At 43.2% G+C, this 21,458-nt stretch overlaps 1 protein-coding gene across 9 annotated transcripts in view; it reads right to left on the bottom strand.

Annotated features, from left to right (window-relative positions):
- Positions 1-2,501: 2,501 nt before the first annotated feature.
- Positions 2,502-21,458, bottom strand: part of SPATA6L (spermatogenesis associated 6 like) — a 65,007-nt gene continuing 46,050 nt past the window's right edge. For all 9 annotated transcript variants that reach the window (XM_055087188.1, XM_055087191.1, XM_055087189.1 and 6 more), the window contains 6 exons: positions 19,689-19,791; positions 16,933-16,967; positions 15,975-16,171; positions 9,643-9,736; positions 8,245-8,347; positions 2,502-4,187 (listed from right to left, as the gene is read on the bottom strand). In XM_055087188.1, the coding sequence (XP_054943163.1) occupies positions 4,174-4,187; positions 8,245-8,347; positions 9,643-9,736; positions 15,975-16,171; positions 16,933-16,967; positions 19,689-19,791 (546 nt within the window). In that variant the 3' untranslated portion in view covers positions 2,502-4,173. The remainder of the gene's footprint in view (positions 4,188-8,244; positions 8,348-9,642; positions 9,737-15,974; positions 16,172-16,932; positions 16,968-19,688; positions 19,792-21,458) is intronic.

Consider the following 21,458-nt stretch of genomic DNA (forward strand, 5'->3'; position numbering starts at 1 on the left):
AAAAAAAAATGTCATGAAGAGCCTAGGGGTAGGACGGGAATAAAACACAGACCTACTAGAGCATGGACTTGAGGATATGGGGAGGGGGAAGGGTAAGCTGTGACGAAGTGAGAGAGTGGCATGGACATATATACATTACCAAATGTAAAATAGATAGCTAGTGGGAAGCAGCCGCATAGCACAGGGAGATCAGCTTGGTGCTTTGTGACCACTTAGAGGGGTGGGATAGGGAGGGTGGGAGACGCAAGAGGGAAGAGATATGGGAACATATATATATGTATAACTGATTCACTTTGTTATATAGCAGAAACTAACACACCATTGTAAAACAGTTATACTCCAATAAAGATGTTAAAAAAAATTAATTGAGATGAGAATAATAAAAGCTAACACTTACTGAGTGCTTGTTTTGTGCCAGGCACTGATTTGAAGGGCTTTATATGCGTTAACTCATTTACTTATGACAACAACATTATGAAATAGATGTTACCACTGACTCCATCTCACATAGACAGACACTGAGGCACAAAAAATGTTACGTTATTTGCCCAAGTCACTCAGCCAGTAAATGGTAAAACCAGGATTCAAATCCAGGTGCTCTCACTCCAGGGCCCTCAACCTTAACACCACCTACTAATGCCCTTGGGAAGCACTTGATACAGCACCTGGCAAGCTGAGGCAGTAAATACAGGAAAAAAAGAGAGAAAAAGAGGGGGCAGGAAGAAGGAAAAAAACCTTTACTCCATTTCTCTCCTGGGATTCCAGGTCTCCCAGAGTTAGTTGGTACAGTCTTTAAGAGACTGTAGTTCTCCCACATCCCTCAACGTTGCCCTTGTCCTGGCCTCCTCTGTGGAAGGACCTAGAATAAACCACTCCACACCCCCACCCAGGCTGAGCAAGACGTGCAGTGACATACCCTGGCTGAGCCAAAAGCAGCTCCAGCCAGTCACAAACCAAAGACCCATCACATATGTTTCAGCTCTCCTACCTTAGAGCGAACTCCGCCCTGCCAGAGGTCTCCCTTCTTCCTCTTCATTTGAAAATCCTAATCCTGGAACCTGAGCCGCCTAGCAGCCCCCAGTTCCCCACACCATCTCTGGGCAGGAGTGGTGGCCCCCAGTGCTGCCATCTCAGAGCTCCTGGAATTGAGATGACACACAAAGCAAACCCTGCCACAGAGCATGCTGTGCTCCTTCTGCGCACAGGGGCTTGGCGAGGCAGAGCTGTGGTCATCACAGAGAGCAAATAAATGAGCCCTGGCAGGTGATTCTCATGGTGAATGATGAGGAGGGTTGATATTACACTATGGGCTACAGGGTACTTTTAAGATAAAGATAAGAGAAAGAAAAGTACATAAATATACATTTATGAATATAAAAATATATACTTACGGGGGTGCTGCAGGATCAGTCTAAAAATACAGAAGCCCAAGGGGGAAATTTCGGACTGCTGAAGAAGCTCCGACAAGCCAGCCATCCATTTGCACCAGGGTAAAGCGCCTGTCCTAGGCATGACCCTGCTTTTGCCAAATTTCCTAGTTTTGAAGGTGAAACCAAGCACAGGCTCTTTCCTCTGATGATCAAAGTAACTACTGCTTCCCCTAGGTCCCATGTGGAGGGGCCAGGGGAGCAGACCCAAGGAGCAGGAAGATTGCAGCTCTGCTCACTGTCAGCAGGGTTCCCACTCCATGGGAAGAGGGGACGGAGTTCTCTCCAAGACCTGCACGTCCCCAAGGAGTGCTGGGATGGGCCCCCCCATTCAGGGAAGGACAGCAGTCCCGTCAGGCGGTACTAGCATGGTCACTGGTCACACATGGACTAGAGAGCACGTCCTTTCCTCGGGCTGCCCTCAGAGAGGTCAGAGGGCTCCTTTAATGGAACTAATCAAGAACAGCCACGACTATTAGTAAGAGCAGCCAGGCATTCAGGGGCTAGGTGAACTTGCATACATAATCCGTCAGTCCTCCCCAATTATGCATTTAAAACCGACCAACTTCTCTTATGTTAAACATATCATGTACACTCTCATTTTTAAAATCTTATTTATAATTCAGGGTCTATAGGCTTCAGCTAACTTTGGGTCAGTCAGGTGACAATAGGGAAATGGCCTTACTGTATGGTGGCTTTTGCTTGGAGGGCCCAGGCTCCACCAAGGAGATTTTCCCAGGAGCCTCTGTAAACCCAGACCCTGTGAAACACGTTTGTAAAATAAGGTCCAGGCTTTGACAGATCTGCAGCTGTGAAAGTCAAGAAAACAGTAATAAACTGAAGCAAGACAGGTGGGGATTTTTATTATGTTTAATGACACAGATCTTCCCAAAGTAATCTGAACCCCAGTACGTCACAAAATTATTCACATTTCTATATATTCCAAAAGCAAAATCCTGCTGCAATCCTGGCCCCAATATAACTCCTCAAAACTGAAATAACTCCTTGAGAAATAAAAAGATAAAATAGGAATAACTTAAACAATAGAGTTAGCAGATCAGAAAGAGAGCAAAAGGCAGATTGATTTGCGAAAGAAAAAAAAGAAAAAAAAAAAAAAAAGGAATGGGCATTTAAGATCTTATCCCTAAATTGAATTAAGGAGTTATGCTCAAACCATAAAAAAAGAAAAAAAGGACAATGAGTGTCACAGTGTGTATCTGAACAATAACTGCCACAGGCTACCAATTCATTAGAACTGATTTCCTTCAGCTGCTTATATCCTTCCTAAGTGGCCCTTTTCTGAGAACTGTACCATAGTCTTAATGTAATACAGTATTTTTTTATTATTGACGACTACTCAGACCTCAAAATAACAAACTGACAACTATAGTTTCAGACACACTGAGAACATACAAGCAGGTGTAATTTAAGCATATCGTCTGTCTTTCAAAGGTGGAATGCTTGTTGTGATATATACCTTTATTAGGCTGAAATTCTGAGAAAGGGATAAATGAATTTTGTTTTATTTTGGCTTTTGGACTTTTTTCTCCTTTAATTTTTAATTTCGTTTTCTTAATTTACCTAATGAACCAATTCCTATGGTAATAATGAGAAAAGAAAACTTGATTCTCACTGAATCTTGTAAAAACTGAAAGGGTTTTAGGGCATGGTAGAGGAAAATGCTCAGGTTATAGCATGAAGGAAAGACAAAGGTTTCCGTTTTCAAGCCCTCTCTTCTCTGGGTCTGTAGACCCATGAAGACAAATGTCCACTTAAATCCATCCCCATCCTCTTGTTCCTCAAACTGAGTAAACATTTCATAAAGGCACCCTTCTACTAATTTTAAATCTGGTTTTGGCAGTCATTTCTGCCAAACTTAGTGTAGCTATTTCAGAGAAATATTTGAAGGTTTTGTTCCTCATATAAATTTATTTAAGAATTGCTGGAAAAAAGGAGGGGTAGGTGACAGAAGGAGTGGTTTAAACTACAATCAAAAGAAATTAGCCTCCTCTTACAAATGTATCATAGAAATTAAACCTGTAAAGCAAGACCTGAATTCTCCAGAAGTAATGCTCCCTCTTCCTAGGTTTTCAGTTGATATCATGTAAATCAAGCCTAACACTAAAAAGCAAACAAACAACCACAAAAAAACAGATTTACCAAAAATGGAAAATCAGGGTGACAGTCTTTTTCTAGAGGCTATATCAGTTTATTCCTCTAGATAGCAGCTTCCTCGAGCTCATGGAAAATGTAAGAGGAAAGGGAAGGGACAGGAAGGGATGGGAAGGAAAAGGAAGGGAAGGGAACGGAAATAGGTAGACATGGGGGAGGGGTGAGGACAAGCGGAAAGGAGGAAAAAATGAGGAAGGAGGGAAAGAAAAGAACTTTTCAAGAACACATCCACTGCCAAAAATGAGGAACACCTGAAAAGGCATCTTGACATTTTCATCAGAATTTTAAGAAGTGCTTTCCAAATGAAAAAGCACCTGCCACCCAATTATTATTTTCGTTTTCAAGCTCAAAACAAGCATACAAACAAACTAAAACACAAATTTTCCAGCTTGACAAGAAAACTTGAGCCCAAAACAGCAAACACTTTAATCAATGACTCTTACCTGGGTACAAAAGACTGGGTAGGTACAGGTTTGATTTAAAGGGAGCTAGACACTGGTGATTTGATACACAGAACAAAAACTGTTGTTCAGTTGGCTTGATGAGTGAGCTCTTCATGATGCTCCTCCAGCTTTCATTCAGTCTCCCCTGTGAAATGTGAAGACACTTCATACACTACATGTGGCACTGAGAAAAAGGCAATCAATAAACACAACCAAGGAGAAGAAGATGATTTCCCTCTATCCAAATCTTGGCACGTAACTCTACGTGTAGGAATGAGGCAAGTTAGGTTAGCAAAACTAACACTTGTGTGACCTTGGGCAAGTTACCTGGCCTCTTTGTATACTATCAGGATGATGACAAGCAGAGTATCTACCTACCTCTTAGTGTTACTCTGAGGAGTTAGTACAGTCCTTGGCACACAGTAAATGTGCAGAAACTGCTAGGTGTTATTGAGCCAAACTGTTAAACATGCCCAATTCAATTCTATTCCATGGAACAATTATTTTTGAGAGTGGAGGGGGTCAGTATAGGATTTGGGGGTGTTCTTTGTCCCCCATTCTCAAGGCATTGGCAGTCTACTGCAGAGATTCTCGGTGCTAAATGTGCATTAGAATCTCCTGAAGAACCTTTATAGAAATACCGATGCCAGGCACCACCCACAGAGATTCCAATTAAGTTGGTCCAGAGTGGGGCCTGGGCATCAGTATTTTTCAGCACCTCCAGGTGATTCTAATGCTCACTGAGGATTGCTGACCCAGGAATTTGCCATGTGATTTCGGTGTATGGCCACTGCCTGTGTGGTCTGTCTGTTAGACCCTGACAGGACCAGGAGACCCTGGGATGAAGGGAGGTGTGTCATTATCCATGTGTCAATCACCACAAGCCATCAAATGACAAATCCCTCCGAAGCTGGTGAGCAAATCAGAGAGGGAGGGCCTCGAGGTTGGAGCTTGGCATCTGTAGGCTGGTTTGCTTTTTGCTTTGGTTGTAAGGGAGACGAAGGGGCCCCGTGGGAGGAAGTAAAATGGCTCCCACCTGCCCAGCAGAGACGGTAAGGTTGGAAGCCATAGCAGCCCCTCCCTTTGGAGCTGGAGGCTAAGGAGCTATGACAGAATCAGAAACCGGCATTTTAATTCACTGTTGTCCTTTTTCTTTCCTTTTCTTGGTTTATTTCCTTTTTGCTATTCTTTAATTTTAGAGAAGTTTTTGGGCTACAGTTCTCGTCTGTGTCTGAGGACGTCTGGGCCTGGGTTCTTTGCCCTCCCTCGAGGTGGGAGCATTACAAGTGGACAAGCTCCTGCTGCAGGCTGGCCATGGCGGTAGCAGCTGGGATCACAGGAGCTGCTCACAGGGATGGGAGGGTCGGTGGGCCAGAGCTGGTGCCATCTTCTCAGTCTCCCATCCCTTTGCAGAGACCTCCCTCCAGTCCTCTGCCCTCTTCTTGGGAGAGTTTTCATAAGGAAAACCAACTACAATACAAGGCTGAAGGAACGAAGTCCTTAGTGGAGGCATGTGGAGGGGTGGAAGGCAGAGGGCCTGAGTCTACCTGAGGGACCAGCAGGTTTCACAGAAGAGGCCTTGTAAGCCCAACCTTGAAAGTGGAATCTCAGTGAGCACACACCAGACGTGGGCAATCAGCTCTTGATAAGGACGGTGACACCGAGGCAATCACATCTCACAGGAGAACTAGGTTTAACGGGTGTGTGCGTGTGTGTGTGTGTGTGCACGTTTATGGGACTTGTTTAATGGTAAAATTCATATAACCTAAAATTCACCATCTTAAAGTATACAAAGGATCATCTGTTTTATACCAAAAGTATCAAGGCCCAAACCATCCTGAGTAAGGAGAAACAGGTGTATTCCAACCCCTTCGACCCATCTCTTCCACACATTCCCTGGTCAGACAACTGGACTCATTGTTTCTGGTCCAAGCATCCCTAACTTAATCCCTAAGTGCTAAGAATCTACTTTTTCATTTCCCCTGAATCTTGAGATCACCAGGAAACCAGGAGAGGGAAAGATGATGAACAGTGAAAGAGCAGAAGTGCAGAAGGGAAGGACAAGCATTGGTGCTGTAAGCAGGAGAGTCCTTGAGAAAAACAGGGCAAGGGACATGGAGTGGAAACTCACTGGGTCTTCTGCCGAATGCTCCTCTCTGTTGCTGTCTACCCAGCCCATAGCCGTGACTGTCCCGTTTTAGCTGCTTGACCTTGCTTGTTTGGATCTTCCCTGGATTCACTGAGACAGCATCATTCTACTAAATGCCCTGTTTGCTTAAGACGCGTCAAAGTCACCTGGGTTCTTTACAACCATGAAAACTTTCACTGACACAGCCCTCCAGGACCCCTGCCTCACCAGGAATCCATGACCCAAATTGGGACAGGAAGAGAATGGTATGGAGAGCTTTCAGAGAAGGCCTATGAGCATATTCCAAACCACTGAGTGGGACATGTTACAAAGGAAACCTATTCACTAACACAGATTTTTTTTCTTACCTTCTCTCTATCGCCTCACGTCAGGGTCCACATATCTGCCGGTTCAGGGCTTTATGTAACTTAATGTTAGCCATGTTGAAATTCAACACAATTTGGCATTTGGTAATTACGTGGGCCACGTTCCCTAAGTGGTAATTACGTGGGCCACGTTCCCTAAGTGGTAATTAAGTGGGTTGTGTTCCGTATAACCACCTAATAAATGCTTAGATGACTATTTTGGCAACCGGAGATTATGTGGCCCAGCAGCCATCCTTTAATCTACCAAGCAGAACGTTCTAAGGTAGAAGCCTGCAAAATGGGAAATTACTGAGCTGTCCTCCACATTCCTCTGTGCTGCAGGCGGGAAGTCCTGGCCAGCCCTGGGCAAGGCGATGTGTGCCCTAAAGCATGAATGACCCTCAAACCAGAATTTCAGGAGCCTGACGACAGTGAAAGCCTAGCACGTCATCCCACACTCCTTTATTGTTCAAAAAGATTCGTTAATTATCTTGATGTTGCTAGAATGAGGGACTACATGATACAACACCACAGGACCCTCTGGGGGATGTTCAAGGGCAATGTCCACCGACTCGGCTTAGGTTCCAAAGGGCTCTGCTCTTTCTCCCCAGGGTTCTCCTATCACACACTCCAGTTTTGGAGAACAATGGAATGTAACGGTTAAAAGCATGGTCACTGAAGCCAGATCACCTGGGTTCAGACTGTAGCTGGGCCATTCACAAGCCATGTTACCTTGAGCAAGGCACTTAACCTCTCCTTGACTCAGTTTCCCTATCTGTGAAATGGAACTGGTGATAGTACCAACTTCACAGAGTTATTGTGATAATTAAATATTAATTCATTTAATACAAGTGAAGTATTCGGGCCAGTTCCTGGCACTCAGGAAGCACTTAATAAGGAAGAGCTATTCTTAGCTGGCCTGGGGAGGAAGGGAAAGAAGACAAAACCTGAGAAATGACGACAGCCCACAAAATGACGAACTTCTTACGACACATCTGAATTCCAGAGTTGCCTCATCACCTCATTCAACAGCCTCCCACAAAAAATATTTACTGAGCACCAACCACAGTGGAAGGTCGTCTGACGCAAGGGTGGCCGACAGGGTGGTGGGGGGAAGGAAGGCTCTTGTACAGGGCACACACCTGGCATGTGTGGTTGAGTTCACCTAAGTTAAATGGGATCCCACTGTAATTCTGGCTGTAAAATAGTGAGCAGGATGGCAGAGTCCCTGACCTCGGGAAGGTGTCATTCAAGTAGAAGGAGCAGACTTTTAAGCAATCAACCCACATAAAAATATAACAACAAACTGTGTCATACTTTATGAAAGAAAACTGCAGAGGGCTAAAAAGGTGTACCTCAGAGCGGGAGGGGGTGTCATGGAAAGTCATGAGACCCGAAAGGTAAAGAGAAGTGACCCATACAGGATCAGGAAGAAGTATTCCAGTCAGAGAGCACATGCAAAGTCCCCACAGCCGGAAGGAGCTTGTGTTTGAGGAGCTGAAAGAGGGACCATTAGGTAAGGGGGTAGGGGGGAGGATACAAGAGGCAAGACTGCTGGCAGACCCGCATATGTGCTGTCTGAAGGAAGAATGTGTCTCTTATCTCCTCCTTGACTCCTGTCCGCCACATTTTCTAGGTACTTTATATTGTAGCAGGAAACTGAAATTATTTTAGCAAATCAACAAGAAGCACTTAAGCTGCTTACTTACATAGGACAGCAGTTTTAAAATATCTCTGTTCATGCACCGGATATTTCTTCAGAGGGTAGCTTGGTCTTTCAAGGATATTCTTTACTTCAGAGATGGAGTCTTTCTATATAACAAAAACAAATCCAGCAATTGCATTACTCATAATGTAATACAGATCAAGGATATCTGGATGTGTAGTTTTGCATTTAAGAGGTCTATGAATCCCATATATGCCATATATATTGTGTTCATGATACATGTGCATATATAGATACTATTTCTTTTTTTCCCCCTCCCTCCCTCCCTCCCTTTATCGCTCTTTCTTTCTTTCTTTTTCTTTCCTCTTTCTTCTTCTCTCCCACGCCCCCTCCCTCGTCCCTTTCTTCCTTTTTTTCTTTTTTTTTTTTGGTATGCGGGCCTCTGACTGTTGTGGCCTCTCCCGTTGCAGAGCACAGGCTTCGGACGCGCAGGCTCAGCGGCCATGGCTCACGGGCCCAGCCGCTCCGCGGCATGTGGGATCTTCCCGGACCGGGGCACGAACCCGTGTCCCCTGCATCGGCAGGCGGACTCTCAACCACTGCACCACCAGGGAAGCCCCTTCTTTTTACATTTTAAAGGGATTCCCTTACTTGAAAAAACTACGAATTAACAAAGCAAAGCAAATGACTTTGCAGACAGGCAGTAAAGTAATCCAGGAGCTTGGTGATTAGGGTAATCAATATTCATTTAAATAATTCATTTAAATGCCAGCATTTAAATGTCAAGATGACCAATTCAACTACATGGTATAGTTAAATCCAACCAGAGGGGGCACTGGCAACCTTCTATTTGAATTTTTTTGAATTGGTGACAGGTCACAGCTAATGGCTGTACATCTGCAGTAGACAAAGTGCTGGGTTTATCTATCTATGGATGAGAAACACTCCCCTCACCCCCATAAAAGTCAAACAGTGAAAAACACCTTATTAACTTTGAGGAAAACTTTTTTCCATGTTGTGAGCTCATGCAGACCACACACGTCCCTAGATTCTTCCCTGGACAGGGATTCCTGTCCAGAGTGGAAGGAAATGTGCTTCGGGCCAGTTACACTGTCTTCTCTCAGTTCTTTGATAGGACCACGCTCCCTCTCACTGTAGGACCCCTGCTTGATGCGTGCTGTTCTCCAAAGTAGCTGCTACTCATAACTCAGATTGAAGCTCCACTGTCTCTTCCTCAGGGAAGCCTGCCCTGACTGCCAACCAAGTCAAATACTCCTTTTCATACACTCTCAGGATACCATGTAACCTCCTTGGTGAGCATCACAATTTTACATTTATTTCTGTGGTTACTTGATTAATGTCTGTCTCCCCTGCTAGACTGTGAGACCCAGTTCCCATATTATTTTGTCAGCAAAGATCTAATTCCATCAGAAGCCCTGACCTTGTTTAGGTGTTGCTGAGATCTGTGGGATGTCAGACGACTGCAGACCCTTTCGTGGATCTTCTTCCACATGGACTGGGACCCAGGGTGGAACCTGCTCAACAGAGTAAACAGGGTGGAGTATTATGCAGCTGATAAAAAGGACACTTAGCGTGCATAACAATAAGGGTTGATATTTATAACTTAAAGGTGAGAAAAAAAGCAGCAACGTGCAAAACAGTGTGCATAGCGTGGTTTCAATGTCTTTATTAAACCTAGGTATAGGAAAAGCACTGGGAATAAAAACAACCAAGATGTTAAAAATGGTGTGTGTCAGGGTGTGTGACTCTTTTCTTCTTTGTAATTTACTGTGTATTTTAGATATTTCTCTAAAGAACAAATCCTGCTTTTACTTTTAAAACATGTAACCCCAAAATTTTTAATACAAAATTTAATCCCAACTGTTTTCCACCACGGGGTATTTTATGTGTCATTTACTTTAGGCCACCCAGACCCAAACTTAACCACAGATCTTACAGTGTCTTTCAGTTCCTCAAACAGGCTGCTTTTCTCCCTTCCACAGGCACTTGCCAGCACTGCTCCCTCAGGTAGAATGCTGCTACCCCCAACCCCCATCCCTGCTCATGTTGAGTCCTACCCGCCGTCAGAGCTCAATTCAGTCATTGATTTCTCAGGAAGATCCTTCCTGAGCCCCTTCCTGTAGAGCAGTGGTCCCCAACCTTTTTGGCACCAGGGACCGGTTTTGTGGAAGACACTTTTTGGCACCGGGGTGGGGCGGGGGGGAGTTCAGGCGGTAATGCGAGAGACGGGGAGGGGCAGATGAAGCTTCGCTCACTCGCTCCCTCGCCTGCCGCTCACCACCTGCTGTGCAGCCCGGTTCCTAACAGGCCACAGACTGGTACCGGTCTGCGGCCCAGGGGGGTTGGGGACCCCTGCTGTAGAGGAAGTCGGCTTCCCTATTTCATGCACTTGGAATCCATTCACCCTTCGTTCATAGCACTTCCCCCAGTGGACATTTTGTCATTATTTGGTTAATGTCTGTCTCTCCTCCTAGACTGAAGTTGGGACTGGGCCTCTTGGTCTAATAGCTCATCTCAGGGTTTTGAATACCACAGTAGGAATTTAATATATATTTCTTGAGTGATTGAATTCATCCATTCATTCATTCATTTTGGGGAGGGAAGTGAGTACCAACTCTTAAGTTGAGGCAGAATTTGCAGTTTGATTATGAAAAGCACAGATATTGTTTTCTTAAAATGCCTAAAAATTTTAGCAATTTGGATAAAATCGTTCTCTTTAACTAATATACAGTAAACACTGGAAATGACAGAAACATGTGAGAATCAATCCAGTTGTTGTTATGGCCACCACACTAAAGAGTCCCTGTGCAGTTGCCCCTCTGCTTGGTTTGGGACCCACATCCAGGCCACCCATCCTGGCTCCCTGTAACGAGCATGTACCCTCTGGTTTCCAGGGAGACAAGACCAAGAGAATGACTGGATCTACACAAATCCATTACCAACCCAGGAAAATGACTCACAGCAAATGAATGAACCATCTAGAGCACTGCCTATGTTTAAGAAAAGGCCAGGCACATCATTTCTACACTCCTCTTAAGAATTTTTAAGATGAAGGAATAGAAATAATTTGAAGCTATAAATGAAATTGGCATTAAAAAATAGCCACCAAGGGGCTTCCCTGGTGGCGCAGTGGTTGCACGTCCGCCTGCCGATGCAGGGGAACCCGGTTCGCGCCCCGGTATGGGAGGATCCCACATGCCACGGAGCGGCTGGGCCCGTGAGCCATGGCCGCTGAGCCTGCGCGTCCGGAGCCTGTGCTCCGCAACGGGAGAGGCCACAACAGAGGAAGGCCCGCATACCACAAAAAAAAAAAAAAAAAAATAGCCACCAAATGGACACTGCAAATGCTTTTTCATTGGTCTTGAGTAACCAGTGCCAGAATTATCCGTACACTTGTTACCCTTATTACTATATACAATCAACACTATATTTGAAGACCTCTGAGAATGATGAGTCAACAGGTAAGAGCAGTGCTCTGCCTTGATTATGGCCTTCTCCTTGTGCAGTGGGACGACTGCGGATGGATGCTGAAGGGATGTGACTCTATCCGGACACTGGAGCTAGGGAACCGGCTTGAGAGAGTTTCTCCCACGTTTGGGACTACCATTTCCCATGCTGCTACTTAAAAGTGTTTTCCACTTCCTCCATTAAAACCTTGGGCTGATTCTCACTCCAAAACTTGCCTCCCATCTCATCCTTGCAAACTTGGCCCTTGCTGATTTCAGTATTAAGTCAGCAGAAACTCAAAATATTTCCCATGCACTTCTGTGATCTGAGCAGAGGGAGACTGGTCCCGGTGGCTCATGTGAAAAGAACAGTGAGTGAGGCAGAGCCTAAACACTGGTAGTGAAACTATGCCCCTTATGGTTGACTACCAGAAATTCTTGAGCTTGACTTACAGAAGAAAAGGAAACAGCTTGTTAAAAACCCCTCTTCTTACAAACTGCCTTTACTGATTAAGCTTCCTTTAGTTGTTTTTATTCTTTTTTCCCTTCTTTATTTGCATACCCTTCAAGCTTCACATAGCCTAGGGTAATATATCACAAGACTTCTTAACCACCCCTATAGATAAAGCCTCTGACATCACAGGTCATTATAGTAATGGTGGGCTTAAGTTGTTTTACAAGAACGTGGAGTTAGATCCTGTCTAGTTCAAGCTGGCTAAGACTGGTTGAGATAACTGACCCTAAAACTGTGTCTGCACAGTTAACTGATGAACAATTTTTTGACATCAGAGGGCCAAAAACTCCACCCTCAGATCATGCTAAGTACCTCCATTTTAGAACATGCATCCCATGATGAAGCATGTAACCCAGATATGCCTGGGCAAAGTACCGATTACTTCACCTTTTCTCTACCTCCAATCACATTTCCTCATGCCTAAGACCACCCTGATTCTTTTTTTTGTTTGTTTGTTTTGTTTTTTTGTGGTACGCGGGCCTCTCACTGTTGTGGCCTCTCCCGTTGCGGGGCCCGGACTCCGGACGCGCCGGCTCAGTGGTACGCGGGCCTCTCACTGTTGTGGCCTCTCCCGTTGCGGAGCCCAGACTCCGGACGCGCAGGCTCATTGGCCATGGCTCACGGGCCCAGCCGCTCCGTGGCATGTGGGATCTTCCCGGGCCGGGGCATGAACCCGTATCCCCTGCATCGGCAGGCGGACTCTCAACCACTGCGCCACCAGGGAAGCCCCCACCCTGAATCTTTATCCCATATCTCAAGCCCCTTGCCTTTGGGGAGGTGGATCTGAGACTTCTTCTCCCATCTCCTTACTTGGCTGCGTTGTGAATAAACTTTCTCTGCACCTCAGCATTTGGCTTGCTGTGCATAGGGCAAACGAACCTGGTTCGATAACAGTAACACCTAGTGTTCCAAGGGCTGCCTTTGTGAGGTCAATGGGGAATGGATTCTTCCCCAAGGATACAGAGGGATATCCTTTACTCAAAACAGCTGCCTTAAAAATATTATCTTCAGTGCCACTTCCCTGGAGGTCAAGGTGGCAAGCTCTCCTGGATGCCTGGAACTAAGAGGTTTCCCACAGTGCAGGACTTTCAGCGCTATAACCAGGACAGTCTTGGGCAAACCAGATAGCCTTTGTGTGACCATGTTATACTTTGTCACCTTATTTACAAATTCATAGTTTGATTAGTTCCAAACTTATCAGTTTAGAGTGACTTTGGACACAGAATTTGCTGACTCATCAGAGATAAATGATTAAAACTCTGGTCTGCAGCCAGAGTCATCATTCTACAGTCAACTGTGCTAATTCCTGTGAATGACTTGCAAAAGCTCCCCACTGCCTTCCAACTGAGCCCAAATTCCTTAGCTTGGTTTCCACAGTCCCCCTCAGACTCTCAGCCTTGGCACCAACTATTCCCCAAGGCTGCTCTAACTTCTAGAACCTGACAGCACCCCCTGCCTTCTCACCTTCCATCCCTCCCCTCCATGAACTATCACAATCCAATCCCCTCCCCTCTGGGCCCCCATGAAAATGCCACCTCCTCCATAAAACATTCCAGAGTACTTTCCTTCTCCTTTATACTCTGATAGCATTTGGTCTGTACTATTCTCAAAGTTCTGCCTTGTAGAAAACTCTCTGTGTACATTTTTTTTTAACACCCACTGCAAGTTCTCAGAGATCAGAAGAAATGTCTTAAATGTTAGCATTTCTATTCCAGGACTAGCAGGTTGACTATCAATCCTGTTTTCCTTCTGAGGCACTGTTTTTTTCCCTTGTGTCAGCAAGTATTTATTGAATATCTACTAAGTGCCATGAATTGGTAACTGATCCTTCATGTGTCTTTTTTTTTTAATTGAGGTATAATTGGTGAGGCACACTTTTAACCACAGAGATTCCACATTCCCCTCCACACACCCAGTACTAATCTCAAGGATTCTGACTCAATATGAGGCAATTCTTCAGTGAGCCAGAGTTGAGAATTACTGTCCTGCTGCATAAAGATACTCAGGAAAGACTGGTTGAATGAATGCATAAACCATCTAACAAATTTATTTAAAAAGAAATGAGGCCTTCCTAGATCTCCTTCCTAATGGAATTAACCTCCTCCTGCTCGGCCTTTCCCCTACATTTCAATTATACTTCTGTTAAGTGCACATCATAATCCATCTCACATTTAGTGACATGGGGTGTGCCTGCCACCCCGTCTAGTGTGTGAGCCACTGGGAAGCAAGGACGTGTCACGATCACATACACTGCACATAATAGGTTCTCAGTAAATGGATGCTCAATTCAGTCCCTCAGAAAAGCTTGCTATGCTGATTATAAGGAGTTTGGGTGATGTACGAAAACAAGGCACATGGGCAAAATCCATGAGCTTCTTCCAGTTCTGGCAGAAAAGAAGCACTTTGGGCTGAAAGAGGATGGATCTTTGATCACTAAACCCCTTTTACAGATGAGGAAACTAAGGTCTAAAAGGCTGAGTACTTGTGTGAGATCACATAGCACTTGGAGACAGGTGAGCAGAGCTCAAGTGTCCTGACTACCACCGGTTGAAGGTTCCTCCCCTCCTGTTTAAAATAAATTCTAAGTCTTTACATCTGGGGTAACCCCCCACCTGCTCTGTCCACCTGTTAAGCTGCAGGCTGGTAGAAAGAGAAGAAGCCAGAAGGGAAGGGAGACCACGCCCAGAGAGGGGTGTAAATGTGTCTCTCACCACCTGTCTCTGGGATTCAAGGCCAATTTTTAAAAATCTATGTTGTGTTATTTTCTTCCAATATAGTAACTAATCAAAGACTCACCATTACTTAGTAGATTTTATCAAAATATTTTACTTGGTTTCCTCAAGTCCATTTTAATATAAAGGTATTCTATCATTTCTGAAAAAAGTCTAAGAATGCATTGTCACTTTCTTATAATTCTTACTAAAATTTCAGTGCCATTTTTGTTCTGGGATATTTACTACAAGTCTCTTTGTTAGCAATTGTATTATTTTTATGTGGAGATTTCTTATTCTCATCACTAACAATGCAGAGAAAAGCAGACTGGCCTATCTTTCATTCAAAACAACTATCTTAAAAATATTATCTTTTGTGCTACTTCACTGGAGTTGTGACCAACTGTCCTGGTTTGCCTGGGACCAAGAAGTTTCCCAGAATGCAGGACTGTCAGGGTTAAAATCAGGACAGTCTGGGGCAAACCGGATGGTTAGTCACATCAGCTGGGAGTGCAGTTTGGAAAATAAAGGTTCCTGCTCTCAATCTCTGGCCTGCCCTCCAGACATATGCAATTGTGGGTTTGTGTGTGTGTGTGTGTGTGTGTGTGTGTGTGTGTGTGTGACAAGCCAACAAACTATGTCTAGAAAAAGAGAAAGAAAATACACCCACATATTAATCATTCTCGTCTTTGGGTGGCAGGACTATAGGTGATTTTTTTTTTCACTCCTTTTCATTTTTCTATAATTTCCAAACTTTCGATAGTGAGTTCTTTTATACTGGTGAAATCAAAAGCTTGAGTTCTAAAATACATGACAGATAATAATGGATACATAAATAGTACCTATGCCAAGTTAGCTGTCTGTCCCATTTTCAACAAGCATTCTGAGATATGCTTTCCAGGGTAAGAGAAAAGTCTCAATTCTTACTTTTGGGATTATTTTTCAAGGAATAATAATTTTTCATATCAAGGTGTCCCCAGCTGAATATTCCTAAGGAAGCAAACTGATGAAGTGACTTGACTTTACTCCTGCCAGACCACAAGGCACTCCTCTAGCAAAGAGATGGATGTTTGCTGCTGACCTTTCTCGGAGAAGGGGCTGATCCAGAAGAGGGCTGGGAGATCTGGAGTGCTGGAAGGTGGCAAATGAAGTTTCCCGGTGGAAATCGGCATCTCCTTGGTTACTGTAACTGGCCGAGGGCTTTCCAAACTTACTTGAATCTAACGATGATGGTGATTCATTCCTTAAAACAATCCGTTCATCTGGCTCTTTGATAACCTGAGTGACAACGTGCATTAATCTTTAGTTGTAGTTTTTGCTTTGGTTTGCTTAATTTAGAGCTGGGGGCCGGGTGGGACAGGGAAGAGAACTGGGGGCAAGATGATAGAATACCTGCCCCGGGGATCTCCTGCAAATAAAAGAGGGGTGGGAGTAGAGAAGACTAGAGACAAAATGCTCAGGAGTCAAGGGCAAGGAAAGATAACCAAAATTCTGAACATTTGGCATATATTCACAAGCCAAAATAAACTCATGCTCTGAGCTTTGGTTTGTAAGGATTGGAGATTATTGGGTTTGGGAAAGATAATTTTTTAGACAAAATATTTAACTGCTATGGCAAAGGAAGCTCAGTGTACTCCATTTTCTTTGCATATATCCATTCTCATGTTGTAACATGGAAGTTTGCACCTTCACCTGCATAAACCAATCAAACTTTAAAAACAAGTGATTTACCACCTCTATATACAAAGGTATTCGATTAGAGAAAAGGTAATGAAAATCCCTATTGATAAAGTAGATATTGGGCCTACATACACCCTCACTGGTGATTCATCCTACAAATGAAAAGAGTTTATGTGAGGGGAATAAACCAACTAAAGCAAAGCAACTCAAATTAAACTACAGCAATTCCATAAGCAGCATTAGCTAGAAATATACTTTCCACCACTCATGGGAGAAAGCACAATAATTGACATTAGATAACTGGAAATAGATCAGTTTACAAATGCTATTTCTAAAATTATCTTTAAAAAAAAAATTACCTTTACGTTAGTTGCAAGTCTGTCAAGAGAAGAAGCTAGAAGAAAGAGGAACAGGTGTTTCAATGACTCGTTATTACCAGTTACCCCTAAAGCTGCTGTTACATTTATTCCACAGCAGTACAAAACTATTACACAATGAATGAATTATCAGAGAACTTAAATGCTCCCTTGTAAATTATACCATCACCTTTAAGTCTTCCTGAAGTCACAGCAATTTATCTATTAGTTTTACTGTCCTCTTGAGGTCAACAATGAGGTTATAATAATGACAGCAAGTATGGATACAGGAAGAGTAAATGGGAGTCAAAAGTGAAGCAATAAGTTCAGTAGCCCTTGGGCAGCCTGGAAAACTCTTATTTGCCCAGGTGCCCAGGGCCTAAAAGAAAGCCATTTGGCTCAATGAAAAATTCATACCCTCTGCCTCTTCTGGCATTCCCTTTATATTTGGTTTACATAAAATCCTACTTATGCAGAAACTCTTGAGTGTACTTGTCCAAGGTAGATACAAAAATGAATACATAAGAGCTTGGAAAAACAACACAGCAAAAGTGTAAATCATTATGATTACCCAAGTAATCATAATAAGTAAATAGACCTAATGCCAGAGAATGGTAAGAATTACTAGAAGTAATAAATACACACAGATAAAACCAAGAATAAATGGGATTTTTCCAGGTTGAAAAAAAAAATGCTTTTGAAATGAGTATTTGCAAGGCTATGCTAAGGCCACCGTGGCTTCCCCCAGCATGACTGGGGCTTAGGCAGTGACAAGGGACTGCTGATTCCCCAATGCCACTGGCAATAAGAAGGAAGATATAAAAAGGGATTTTTAAAAGCATGCTAATTGTCATATCCTCTGGGCATGCACATATGTGTGTGGGCATCTTATCCCAGAAGCTCTCTTCTACCCAACTCCCAGCTGAGCAGGGAATTGGTAATGCTAAGCCCCTTTTCAGCTATAACCATAAACCTGCCCTGTTGCCTAGGAACCCCCTTGCTACTGATTTTTGAACACTCCCTTTCACGGGGAGTTTGCCCTTGTTCCCTAGCTTCTCAAAGTGTAGTCCATGGACCAGCTGCATTGGTATCACCTGGAAGCTTGTTAGAAAAGGATTCCAGGCCCCACCCCAGCCTTATGGAATCAGAATCTGCACTTTAACAAGATCCACAGGTGATTCAAATGCACACTGAAGTTTGAGAAGCACTGCTTTATTCTACCTTAGGCCTGAATGAATGAGCTGACAGGTGACCTAAGGAAAAGTCTGGCTTGGAAGCTACAGGGATTCCAAGGATCTGAGCCCAGAGGTCTGAACGTCTTCTCTAAATGTAAGTATGCCAAAAACTTGGTGTGTGACCTGTACACACTCTGTAACCTCTCTGGAACCTTAGTTCTCCACCTGCCAGGATTAAGAAAGACAAAGGCTGAGACCAATGTGATATATGAGTCCCGTTGTAATTGAGCTAGCTTTAAGCCCAACTGTCCTCCCTGGGAAAGGATATTTCCTGTTGCTTGATTTCACAGTAATGGGGAAGACAGTGCTGCTTTTATGGGCTACATGGGTGATTTTCAATCCAAAGGACTTAAATGTCAGAGGTGATGAAGCACTTTCTGCTTCAAACCCTGCCTTCTGTCCTTGGTTTGCTGCTGTAGAACACAGTGATTCAAGGCCACCGGCTTGAGTTACCACAAGAGAATGTGCAGTCCCTTAAAAGTATAAACCTTTCAGCCTAAGATAGGAAACCCTGTTGTCAGGGATGGTACAGGTCCAGTCTCACCAAGAGTCAAGAGAATGGGCCACCACCATCCCTTTCTAGCCTAAGAATTTTTATTAATTCAGGAATGGTTGAAATTCACTGCCCTGACCTTCAGTACTGACATGGTTCATGTATTTCAATCATAAAGTAGAGGCCTCCCAGGGAGGCCTTAACCCAGTGCCTCTCAGTGTGTGATCCAGGGGCCTCCCCATGGGTCCCTAAGACCTTTCAGGAGCTCTGCAAGATCAAAACTGTTCTCCTAATAATATTAATCTCTCTTTCACTCTCTTTCTCTCACGACTATATAATCGAGTTTTCCAAAAGCTACATGATATGTCATTATGTCACCACTCTGATGGCTAATAGAATGTGTGCTTGTATATTCTTATATTTTACAAATTTCTCAGTTTTAATTTCTAACACTAAATATTGATAGATATCATCTGCATACACAAAGTTCATTGGGGTCTTCAATAATACTTAACGCAAAAGGGTAGTGAAATCTAAACGTTTGAGATCCCCTGCCTTAACCTCACTGCTTCAGACAAATTGCCTCTCCTCCTTGCTGACATGGAATCTTGTAAAGTAAGTGTTGCACCTCCTGATCTCCACCAATCCCCTGCTGCTTCCTATCCAGAGAAATGGAGAGTCCTATACGTTAGCTATCAGTGGTGCCTTAGCAAGAAGATTCCACCAGGGCAAGATGCTTCCTGCTTTTCCAGCCCAGCCAGGGAACAACCACAACCAGAGCACACTCAGTGGTCACACTACTCAGAGCAGTCTCCTTCAACAGCTAGGGGAACTCTGAAACAGCTTCTCAGCTGACTCCGCTCATGGGAACTCCTTCCCTGGAAACTCCACAGCGGGAGGGAACCTGAGAATTAGGCCCTGAATTTCCAAAGAAACATGTGATTCCTCAGAATGAAAGAAGACTTAGAGGTAGGTAGGATGCATTCGTTCCCATGGGGAAACTGTATAGGAATAACAAGAAACTCAAGTACCTCTTCTCACTGGAAATGGAAAATTTGAAAAGTCAGATTTTCTTCTAGACTTCTGGGAATGATGCTGTGAACTGTTCTCACCAAAGGGCTTTGCACTGTCCACCTGAAAGGAAAGGAAAGGAATGAGACTTGAACCCACTGTAGCCTGTATTACCCTCTCCTCATTACCTGTAATGCCTTTCTCCCCCTCAGTCACAGTCATGCAGGTGAGAAAAGAGGTTGGGAACAGATTAAATCACAGTCTCCAAGTATATAAAATGTTATAGCCAGTAGGGAAACCTGTCTGGCCCTACCTTCACTGAGGTTAGAACACGAAGACATGGGCTAACACTAGGCACAAATCATATTCTAACCACTGGTAAGGCTCCAGCTCAGAAAACAGCAAGTGACATTTATTTCACATCCTTTTAGAACCAGACAGAGTTTCATGTTCCTAAACAGTCTGAGCAGTACTGGCCTAGGTGTGGTCCTCCCTAAAGACAAGGGATTTTCACAAGGTGACATTTCAGCCTTCCACATCCTCTTCCAGTCTGAGTGTCTATATCCTTGAAAAAAAGAATAGTGGTGACTGTATTATTTTACTTAAGGTAACCGTATTTTCCTACACTGGACAACATGATCTGCCAACATGTCAAAATACTTGAAATAGAGACTCTTCCAGAATATGTATGACATAGAGTTGCTGGAGTTTCTTTCTAACATTGTTTATTTCTGTGTTTTTTTTTAATTTCAAGAAAGCATGTTATAATTTTACTCTTCAATCTACTTCAAGAAATACTTTGATTAGAATTTACAATCTTGACAACATCAGGTCCTCTACATTTTAATGCTGTTACTTAAACTTCAGATATCATCAGGAAATCTGGCTAAATAAAAGAGCACTTAGGAAAGAGCTTGGCACATTAGTAAAGACTGTATAAGAATTTGTTAAATAAAAGTATCAAGCAAGTTTTAATTCCCTAAGAAAACTTCCAAGATTTTAAGGTTATTTAGCCCATAATGGCATACACTAAAGTTGTATTTTATAAAAATTTATGTCAAATGATATAAATCAGACTCAATAAACTCAATTCAACAATATCTGTATGAAGCCATGTTTAAAGAGTGGTTGCTAGATTTTGCCAGACATTTTTACCCAAGTCACCATGAAGAAAACAGCTACCCTGTACTTTCTAGCCAAACAACATCTCTGTTCTACCTACAAACCAACTCTATATCCAGTCAGCTCAAAAGCACCTTGCCTTTGAGATTTACCATGCTTCATTTCTTGTGTCTAATGCACAAACATCATCACGGGTAACTTTAAGTCAAATTATCAATTTGACAATAATATCAATAGTTAACATTCTGAAGAATAAGTCATGAATTAGAATGTGGAATGGTGTTCATGAAAAATATGAACTAATACTGGAAGTGTTTTTAATGTAATATTAACTGTAAATATCAAGAAGCAAATCTGTATATACAGTATAATTACAACTTTGTGGGAAAAAAATAAGGCATTATGAATACCAAAAAAAGGCAAAAGAAAATGTATCAAATTAAACAATGATTTTATTATTCTGGTGAACCTGTGGGTAATTTTTGTCTTGAACTCTTCTACATTTTCCTTTACTTTTATAGTAGTCAAAAAATCGTGAGACTATGAGAACAAGTGTGATTAAATTTGCCTACTATTTCCTGAGGGCTAAATCTAAGATAACTTTAATTAACAGCTTTGACTATGGCACATCATTGCATCTTCCTGCAGACATATGTTTCCTGCTCTTA

This window comes from Physeter macrocephalus, chromosome 9 (genome assembly GCF_002837175.3).
Source record: "Physeter macrocephalus isolate SW-GA chromosome 9, ASM283717v5, whole genome shotgun sequence".
NCBI lineage: Eukaryota > Metazoa > Chordata > Mammalia > Artiodactyla > Physeteridae > Physeter > Physeter macrocephalus.